The sequence below is a fragment of the Lactuca virosa genome, chromosome 8 (genome assembly GCF_052849685.1).
Source record: "Lactuca virosa cultivar CGN04683 chromosome 8, Lactuca_virosa_CGN04683_v6, whole genome shotgun sequence".
In the NCBI taxonomy this organism is placed as follows: domain Eukaryota; kingdom Viridiplantae; phylum Streptophyta; class Magnoliopsida; order Asterales; family Asteraceae; genus Lactuca; species Lactuca virosa.
Window position 1 is genome coordinate 83466034 of NC_136433.1, and position 11319 is coordinate 83477352.

The 11319-nt window shown below is 38.3% G+C and overlaps 1 protein-coding gene across 1 annotated transcript; it reads left to right on the forward strand.

Annotated features, from left to right (window-relative positions):
• The first annotated feature begins 758 nt into the window (after positions 1–758).
• LOC145130562 (3-isopropylmalate dehydrogenase, chloroplastic-like) lies at positions 759–10773 on the forward strand. The gene is made up of 6 exons (XM_079065340.1): positions 759–970; positions 1205–1525; positions 1616–1777; positions 2144–2221; positions 2430–2528; positions 10687–10773. Exons 1-6 carry the CDS (start codon positions 773–775, stop codon positions 10771–10773), a joined length of 945 nt encoding a protein of 314 aa, XP_078921466.1. The 5' UTR covers positions 759–772.
• Positions 10774–11319: the final 546 nt, after the last annotated feature.

An 11319-nucleotide genomic window follows, 5' to 3' on the forward strand; every position in this document is an offset into this window, starting at 1 on the left:
GGGATGTTAACCGCTTCTATGTGACTTTTACCGATGACTATAGTAGATATGGGTATATTTACTTAATCAAGCATAAGTCAGAAACCTTTGAAAAGTTCAAAGAGTTTAAGCAAGAAGTGGAGAATCAATTGGGCAGGAAGATAAAGATGCTCCGATCCGATCGAGGTGGTGAGTATCTTAGTATCGAGTTCCACGACTATCTTAAGGAATGTGGACACTACTAGAAAAACATCCTTTTACGACGCGCAATTTACGACACGTATTGATTTATGTTACGCAAAAGAGAGCGTCCTTAAAATAGCGTCATCTCTTCAAAAATTTTAAGGATTTACGTCACGCATTATTGCGTGCCCTTAATTTAGTGTCTCAAGAAAAAAAATTAAAAACACGGAGGGCGCTTTATCTTAAACGCGCGTCGTCTGTACCTGTCGCTTTATAATTTTAATGAAACTCACGTTTAATAGACAAGGGGGGAAACGAAATCCCTGAAATTTTGAAAACCCGCCTCGTTCTTTCTACATTTTATCTATCTTTCATCTTCGCAATCGACTCTCCTCTCTGATACTCTCTCCTCTAGATCTCCCTTCATTTTCTACCTCCCGTGTCCCTATAAACCCTAAGCCGTTGCCACCTCCCTTCTCTCTAGCACGTGCTAGGGTTTTATTTTCTTCCAAGCTTCCGCTTCTCTAGAACTGGCATTTTTTTTTGACTTTTTTCGATTTCTTTGGAACTGGCGTTTCACTTGGCATTTCCTTTCAGCAAGTCGTTAACCATGGCTTTGCAGATTGCGAGATGCTTCCTCCGAATCCACACAGCGGATGAGGTATTCACAACCACCTTCAGGAACCCTACCAACAGGCTTTTCTTGCCGACCGATCGGAGCTATTCTTCTAGCTCCTCCGATCTCATTTGCGTCACTCTCTTCCCCGACGACGGTATTGGTCCCGAGATCGCAACCTCTGTCAAACAGGTTCAATTCCGCCTTCATTATACTCAATATATTGCTAAAACCTGATCCTTGTTTGTTTAACACAGTTTTGTTATTCTTATGCTGTTATTTTCTTTCATTTTTAGGTTTTTATAGTTTGGGGTTTAAGAATTTCGTATTATCATTCTACTGTTTAGTTGGTATAGATTCAATTTAGAATAGTAATCGCTATTTAAATTATGTATGTATGTTGAATTTGCTTTTCTCATTATGCAGATATTCAATGCTGCAGAAGTCCCAATTAAATGGGAAGAACATTACGTAGGGACAAAAGTAGATCCCAGAACCCAAAGCTTTGTCACATGGGAAAGTCTAGAATCTGTAAGAAGAAACGAGGTTGGATTAAAAGGTCCCATGGCTACACCAATTGGAAAAGGTCATCGTTCCTTGAATCTCACTTTAAGAAAAGAACTAAACCTGTATGCAAATGTCAGACCATGTTACAGTCTACCTGGTTACAAAACTCGATATGATGATGTGAATCTCATCACAATCCGTGAAAACACAGAAGGAGAATACAGTGGTCTTGAACATCAAGTAAGTTTATATCATCTTCATATAGATTCATCATTCATATCATACATGATACATTCAAATCAATGTTATGCAAATTCTGATCTTCTATAGGTTGTCAGGGGAGTTGTTGAAAGTCTTAAAATCATAACACGTCATGCAAGTTTGAGAGTGGCTAAGTATGCTTTTCATTATGCTAAAGCTCATGGTAGAAAAAGAGTTTCTCCTATACACAAAGCTAACATCATGCAGAAAACTGATGGCTTATTTCTAAAGGTATTAAATTTACATAGCTTTTACCATGTTTCATACTTCCATTACACTAAATTTTAATATTTACGATTTGATCTCACTATTAAAAATCCGATCTTTTTCCCTAAAACATTAAGTGTGGAAGGAGAGACAGAGAAAGGAGGTTCATTGATGGGAGTGCCAGAAGAACCAAAGCATCAAATCTGAAGCATATGGAAAATGCATCAAATCTGAAGCATATGGTGATGCAGTGAGGTTCTACACTGGAGCCATGCCAGTATTTAAGGTTATTTGATCAACTTTTCATTCTTTTGTGTTTTGTCATATCAGATGCTTATAAAACCATGCAATTCATTTATCTTTTTGCTCTGTATGTTGAACTTTCACCAGGCATATAGGGACTCTTCATTGCAGGATTGTAAGAAAGCATCTGAAGAAGTAATTCCAGTTATCATTAACAAGCTTCAGGTATATTCATGGTTAATTTATTTATGATAATATTATTCAGATCCTTATATAGCCGTTTCGCATATATGTCTTTTAGGATAAGGTTTCTTCTGAATCTGAATGAATACAAGCAAGAGCGGAGGCTGTAATGCTTCTTAAGCAGTTAGATTTTCCCGTATGTAACTTGTGATGTCCAATCATTAGCCTACCCCTATTGTACCTGAAACAGATCCATCTGAGAAACAATGTTTGCCACAGTGCAACTATATACGCTAACGCACTTATGCATGCTGGAACAACAGTGGATACATTCTTGAGGGAGAATCTGGTAATTTCACTATATCATATCTACATACTTCTGATGGGTTTTGAGCATTCTAACACTTCCTAAGTGTACATGCAACCCTAATAACCTTGGATCTATGTTTTCTCTATATACATGCAAATTTCTTTTTCAAGGTTATTTCCTAACTAGCATGGCATGGGGATTACATAAAACATAAAAACTAGTAGAAATACATACCTTGTTGTTGCTTGGATTCCTTCAAGACTTTGTGAGCCTAGCACCCCAAATGTTGTGCCTCAAATGCTTCACACAACACCACAAAACTTGGAATAACTTGAGAGAATGTCACTTAGCCTCAAAATCGGTTATGCCCTCTCTAGAAACACTTAGTGCACATTTTGCATGCTATAGGGTTTCTTTTATAGTGTGTTATAATTAGGAGTTACAAATGTAAACCCTAATTGTCATGACTCTTCATTTCTCATGACCTATGGGTTTGTAACTCCCATAGACTATCCATGGAGCTCCATATGGTTACAACCAAACCCATAAACCATGGATCATTAATCCACCATAAAAGAATTGATGATTGTCATAATCAACCCTATATATTTAATTAGGCTCATTTTGATCACCAAATTAATACTAGATTAATACTTGATCAATACTAATTAAATAATACTATTATTAATATATTAGAACTTATAATATATTAATAATCATAAGTGCCTTATTCTCTCATTTAGTCTATCCAAGTATTGCAATGACATGCAACCCAAATGGACCATGCCGGGTCGGGTCAAGTTCATACCAAATAAAGTTATGGACTTAGACACTATATCCAACAGTCTCCCACTTGGATAAGTCTAATAACTATATTTGCAAATATGACTTCAAAACCCGACTAGCAATCGTAGCTCTTTCAAAGTCTCTCGGAACTGAGATGATGATGATACGCCATTTAAGATAAGTGATCATATAATCCTCTGTTCTCATGATATCAGCCGGACAAACACATGGAACATGGTCTTACTTATTGTCCAGCATTTGTTTCTCGATCTCTGATTTGTTTCGACATAGAACTAAATTGAACACATCAATTAGGTTCTGACCGGGCCCGGTACATAAGTCAAAACCAAATCATCGAGGGGCCCAGATATCGCTTCTATTTCTAGAAGGAACAGATAAACTTCGACTGATATACTTGTACTAACTACTTGTTGAATTATTCACAAAGGCACGTTTTATAACATCGAGTTACCAATGCGTTTTCGTACAATCAATGAATAACCAACTCATAGTCAACAACTCATATCTCTAGGTTTGAAGATTCATATGATATTACCGTCTCACGATCACTCGAGATAAATTCCATGAAGTGATGCAAGTGAGCGTGGGTTGGATCCAATACTCAGCCCTTATGAGTACTCATGAATGTTGTAGCAACCACTGCATTGTCTAAAGCACTTTAGACAAATCATACAAGCCAAATTCATGACAGTCTTAAATCAATACTTACTTCCAAAGTTTGACTGACTGTGGATGGTTTGAATAATAACATAATTATTCTAGAAGTAAAAACATGCAAAATTGAAACATAGTAAACAATCAACACAAGATAGTAACACCTTACTCATAAATAAATAACAACTTTTATTTATCATCAAATGTCAATTACATTTTACAAGTTTCAGGAATCTAATTATTGAAACTAATATCATCCTTCAGCCCAATGCGCCTCGCATGCTGTAAATGCTTAACCCTGCTCAGTCCCTTCGTGAGGGGATCTGCCGGGTTCTCATCTGATGATACCCTCTTTGCCACGAGGAGTCCTTCTTCTATTCTATGTCTGATGAAATGGTATTTTCTGTCAATATGCCTAGATCTCCCGTGATCTCTTGGTTCTTTAGCCAAAGCGACCGCACTTTCGCTGTCACAGAAAATTTCCATTGGCTCCTTTATAGCTGGTACAACTCCAAGGTCTCCGATGAAGTTCTTTAGCCATATCGCCTCTTTTGCTGCCTCGCTTGCTACTATGTACTCTGATTCACAAGTTGAATCAGCTACTGTCTCCTGCTTGGAACTTTTCCAAGTAATTGCCCCTCCATTTAGGATAAAGACCCAGCCTGACTGAGAGCGGAAATTATCCCTATCAGTCTGAAAGCTAGCATCACTATATCCTTCCACTCTCAAGTCATCACTGCCCCCGAGGGTAAGGACCCAGTCCTTAGTCCTCCGCAGATACTTGAGAATGTTCTTTACCGCTGTCTAGTGTGCCTTGCCAGGGTTCCCTTGATATCTACTGACCATGCTCAAAGCAAAGGCCACATCAGGGCGAGTACAAGTCATAGCATACATGATCGAGCCCACAGCGGAAGCATATGGTATATGACTCATTTCAGCTATCTCAGCCTCTGTACTCGGACTCTGAGTCTTACTCAGCTTGACATTACTCTGGATTGGTAATTCTCCTTTCTTGGAATCTTGCATGCTGAACCTCTTCAGTACCTTATCCACATAAGTACTATGACTAAGTCCAATTAGTCTCTTACTCTTGTCTCTTAATATCCTTATCCCTAGGATATAGGCAGCTTCCCCAAGGTCCTTCATAGCGAAACACTTCCCAAGCCAAGACTTAACCTCTTGCAAAGTTGGGATGTCATTTCCTATGAGAAGTATGTCATCCACATACAACACCAAAAAGCTGACTATACTCCCACTGGCCCTAACATACACACAGGACTCATCCTCACTCCTAGAGAAGCCAAACTCTCTGACCTTCTCATCAAAGCAAAGATTCCATCTGCGAGACGCTTGTTTCAATCCATAAATGGATTTCTCAAGCTTACACACTCTATTAGGGTATTTTGGATCGACAAAACCCTCTGGCTGAGCCATGTAAACATCCTCAGCCAACTTCCCATTAAGGAAAGCGGTTTTGACATCCATTTGCCATATTTCATAATCATGAAATGCAGCTATGGCTAACAACACTCTAATAGACTTAATCTTAGCTACTGGTGAGAAGGTCTCATCATAGTCAACTCCCGGAGTTTGAGTAAAGCCCTTCGCAACCAGTCGTGCTTTATAAGTGTGTACTTTCCCATCCATGTCGGTCTTCTTCTTGAAGATCCATTTGCACCCAACTGTCTTACGACCTGGTACATTGTCAACCAAGTTCCACACTTGATTGTCATACATGGACTGAATCTCACTGTCCATAGCCTCCTTCCATTTAGCAGGCTCAGGGCCTGCCATGGCTTCCCTGTAATTATTAGGTTCATCCAAATCTATTAGTGTACTATCACTAATAAATGTATCACCTTCAGTGGTGATGTGATAACCATAATAAAAATCAGGTGTGTTCCTCACCCTAGTGGAACGTCTTGGAGGTACAGACTCATCTATCGGCTCAACAGGAGTTTCCTCATCAGGTTGGTCGATAGTATTTGAGGTTCCTTCACCGCTTGACTCTTGAAGTTCTTCAAGGTCAATTTGCCTCCCACTGTCCCCTTGGCTTATAAATTCTCTCTCACGAAAGACTCCTCTTCTTGCTACAAAGACCACATTATCACTGGGTCTGTAGAAGAGGTAACCAAAGGATCTTTATGGGTAGCCGATGAAAATACACCTCTTACTTCGAGGTTCAAGCTTATCATGAGTCTCACACCTCACGAAAGCTTCACAACCCCAAATCTTGATGTGTTCCAAATTGGGAACTTTCCCAGTCCACATCTCGTGAGGTGTTTTGGCAACCTTTTTAGTAGGGACTAGATTAAGGATATGGGCGGCAGTCTCTAAAGCATACCCCTAGAAAGAGATTGGTAACGAAGCTCGACTCATCATGGAACGAACCATATCCAACAAGGTTCGATTACGCCTCTCAGCCACACCATTCAACTGTGGTGTCCTGGGAGGTGTCAATTGTGAGACAATCCCACATTCCTTAAGATAGTCAAGGAACTCAATGCTAAGATACTCTCCTCCCTGATCGGATCGGAGCATCTTGATGTTCATGCCCAATTGATTCTCAACTTCCTGTTTAAACTCTTTGAACTTTTCAAAGGTTTCTGACTTATGCTTGATTAAGTAAATATATCCATATCTACTGTAATCATCAGTAAAAGTCACATAATAGCGATTAGCATCCTTTGTAGCAACTCTGAAGGGCCCACACACATCCGTGTGTACAAGGTCCAACAAACCTTCACCCCTATCACAAGTACCTGTGAAGGGTGACTTTGTCATTTTTCCAAGTAAACAAGATTCGCAACTATCATCTGACTTGAGGTCAAATGATTCCAAGACTCCAGCCTTTTGGAGTTGGCCTATGCGCTTCTTGTTAACATGTCCAAGACGACAATGCCATAAGGATGCTTTATCCAAGCTATCTGAAGAATCAATACACAACACATTATTTCCTAGATTGTCTACAACATTCACAGCTTCATATACACCATCACAAGGTAATGCTTTAAAGTAAAATACATCATTGTAATAAACATTAATAGCACCATTTTTATTATCAAATGAAAATGAAAAACCTTGTTTGTACAAGCCATGAAAAGAAATAATATTTCTCGCCATTTCGGGCGAGTAACAACACTTATTCAAATCTAACATTAACCCATTATTAAGCAATAAAGAATAAACTCCTATCTTGGTAACAGGTGATGCTTTCCTGTTGCCCATGACTAAGTTTATCTTCCCGTGCTCCACTTGCTCACTTCTTCTTAGTGCCTGCAAATCAGTACAAATGTGAATACCACAACCTGTATCAAGCACCCAAGAATTAGCATTGGATGAGTTGTTAGACAATATTGTGTAAATACCTGCATGGGTGGGTTTAACCTTCCCATCCTTTACATCTTGCAGATATTTGGGGCAGCTTCGCTTGAAGTGTCCCTTATCTTGGCAATAGAAGCACTGTGCTTCCTTTGGGTTTGAAGAAGGAGTAATGGGACCTTTATTTGTCCCACTTGAAGAGGAACCATCAAGAGTCTTACCCTTGGTACCCTTTGAAGGGCTTTTCCTCTTCTTACCCTTTCCCTGCCCAATAGCCAGAACAGGGGCTGTTGAAGGAGTAGAAGTAGCAACCGCTTTACCCTTAAGGCCATTTTCAGCTGTCCTTAAGAGTCCTTGAAGTTTGCTAAGTGTGACTTCCTCCTTGTTCATGTGATAAGTCATACGAAACTGATCATAACTTGGAGGTAAGGAATGGAGAATGATGTCAATCGCCATTTCCTCAGGGAAGTCAACATTTAGCTTCAGCAACCGGTCAACGAACCTTTGCATCTTCTGCAAGTGACCGGTGATGGGTTCACCATCCTTCATCCTTGCGGTTATCATGGAGGAGATGATTTCATACCTCTCCTGACGCGCGCTCTGATGGTACCTTTCCATCAGATCTAGTTGCATCTCATAGGGGTAGAAATCTTCATAGGATTTTTGAAGTTCGGGAGTCATGGTGGCCATCATGATGCATGCTACTTTAGTAGCATCCTTTTCATGTGCAACAAACTCCGCAAACTCTTCAGGAGTAGCAGTGGCTTCATCCACAACCTTAAGCTCCCTATCAAGGACATATTCTTTGTCCTCATAGCGGGTAATCATTCTGATGTTTCTGATCCACTCATTGAAATTGGATCCATCAAAGATGACCTTACCACACAAGTTCATAAGGGAAAAGGAGCCTGTTGGGTTTGAGCCAGAAGCATTGTTGGAAGACATCTGAAAGGAAAGAAAGACAAGTTTCATTAGATTAAGAATCCTTAATAATTCACCCAAATGAAATATTAAGGCTAGGATCCAACAAACTATTTATAGTTGGAAGAGGGATGCCGTAATCCACACTATAAAATATTTGAAGGTAGGTAAATGACGATTTACCAATTTCCACCATAAGAATGAAATATTTTATTATTAGGTTTTATTGGTTTTGAAACTCGTAGATCTTTTGAGATACATTGAACTTTTCAATGGCATGTTTGAATCTCGATTGTGTCCTCTCAAGTTTGTGACTGGGATGCCGAGGATCACAAACAAGGTGTGAATAACCATACAAATTGACTTGGTACCCTCAACAATATTACCTAATCGATGTGCCGGTTAACCACACACGCTCCACCGATCTATAATAAAGTCAAGTTACCCTTTGCCACACTTACTAGTCCATGTTAGTGTGCCGGTTAACCACACACGCTCCACTAACGACTTGGTAAGGTACAAAGTGTAATTTTATGGGCTAGCACCAATTTCACATTTTCCTAAAGTAACTAAGATTGGGAATTTATAATGTATAGTTACTTTATAATTCATTATACTTTTAATGAGTATTTAAAGTCGTATCCTACCCGTTCGGCTAACGACCCTCCACCGATCAAGGAAGCGGTGGGTGAGAGTGGACACCCATTAAGTCACCATTTTATAGGCAACAACCTTATACCCCCCTTATAGACCGGCTTCGTGAATGAGGCCTACTTGCGGTAAGAATGACATATTCTTATACCTATCTATATAATAAAATTATAATAATAGTATAAGTGTTGATTTTTAAACTTTTTAAAAATCTAAGGTTTAATTTGGAATTAAAGTATTAAAGTGTAAGACTTTTCAAATTCCAAAACTTGAGGGCAAGATTTGAAACTATTCCAAGTCTCTTCAATTTGTAACTTATGAGTTTTAATGGTTCATAAAAATGAAGACTCTTTATTTTATGAAACCTCTTTAGTTCTTTAATCACAATTTAAAGAAGTGACTTTTGGTTATCCATAACTTGAGGACAAGTTATGGACACCATCATTGCCATTAAGATCATGAATTAAACACACATGGAGGTTACACATAATTCCTATGATCTTCTAAAACTCATAAGAACACAATTTCATGTCAAGCAATTTCAAGAAATCATATAAACATATACAATACTTGAAAATTGATAAAAGTCATGTAAAATGGGTTAACATAATCATTATCATTTTGAAAAACAGATTCTACAAGTCCAAAACAGATTGGGATAATGATTTTAATCCATTTCCAGCAACAAAACTCGAAAAAACTACTCAACACGCTCCTACTCGTCGAGTGCATTATCCTACTCGACGAGTACGATGAATTTGTTCATGGACTCGGCGAGTCCTCCCCATGAACTCGGCGAGTCCAGTCGTCAGAATGCAGAATTTTCGATTTTCAAGCAGTTTTGCATCAAGTATACAGAAAACAATCCTAGGCTCTGATACCACTGATGGGTTTTGAGCATTCTAACACTTCCTAAGTGTACATGCAACCCTAATAACCTTGAATCGATGTTTTCTCTATATACATGCAAATTTCTTTTTCAAGGTTATTTCCTAACTAGCATGGCATGGGGATTACATAAAACATAAAAACTAGTAGAAATACATACCTTGTTGTTGCTTGGATTCCTTCAAGACTTTGTGAGCCTAGCACCCCAAATGTTGTGCCTCAAATGCTTCACACAACACCACAAAACTTGGAATAACTTGAGAGAATGTCACTTAGCCTCAAAATCGGTTATGCCCTCTCTAGAAACACTTAGTGCACATTTTGCATGCTATAGGGTTTCTTTTATAGTGTGTCATAATTAGGAGTTACAAATGTAAACCCTAATTGTCATGACTCTTCATATCTCATGACCCATGGGTTTGTAACTCCCATAGACTATCCATGGAGCTCCATATGGTTACAACCAAACCCATAAACCATGGATCATTAATCCACCATAAAAGAATTGATGATTGTCATAATCAACCCTATATATTTAATTAGTCTCATTTTGATCACCAAATTAATACTAGATTAATACTTGATCAATACTAATTAAATAATACTATTATTAATATATTAGAACTTATAATATATTAATAATCATAAGTGCCTTATTCTCTCATTTAGTCTATCCAAGTATTGCAATGCCATGCAACCCAAATGGACCATGCCGGGTCGGGTCAAGTTCATACCAAATAAAGTTATGGACTTAGACACTATATCCAACAACTTCATCATTTTACTACTATAATAGCAATGTATGTACATTTTCTTTACACATATTTGTAACTAACTTATAAATCTTTACTCATAATAGCAACAATGCAATCCCTAAAAAGAACATCCGTTGCTTATATTTGTAGCAAGATTTATGAGCATTTTGTAAATGTTTTATGTTTGGATACGATTTCAGGATTGGCTAAGCAGGGCGACAAATTGGGCTAAGTTCAGCATGACAGCTGGACTAGGTGTTATCCATGGAGGTCATTTACAGCAATGAAGATCACTATGGCACCTTACCTTCCACAAAGTGGGGCGGGTGGTGGTGGTGGAGGTGGTAGTCCCTATTCAGAAGGGGCTGCACTTTATGCTCTTGGTTTAATCCATTTACAGCAAGGAATAACTATTTTATTCTCTTGAAATGGTTAATCTGCTTGACCCTAAAAAGGTTTACTTTGATTCAAGACTGATTGCTCTAACTAATTGCCCTAAAAAGCATCACAAAACCCTTGATGTGGTACTTGTTCAAGAAACTGTTGTTCTAATTCCTGATGATACAGAAAGAGTAAGCACTTTTACACTACATTTAGTTTATACCTAAGATCTTGATTTTAGATTAAAAAAGTTTCAATTTTGGAGTAAACATGTTAAAGATCAAAAAGCATAGGGACCATTTTTGTAATTCAATTAAAAAGTTGCTTACTTTGAATATGTAGGTGTGGGGGAAGAAGGACAAGGAGAATCTTATTTTGATGGAAATATATCATTTTTTTGCTTCAAGTTGTAAAGAATTAAGATGCAGAGGTAATAATCATTATCTGAACTA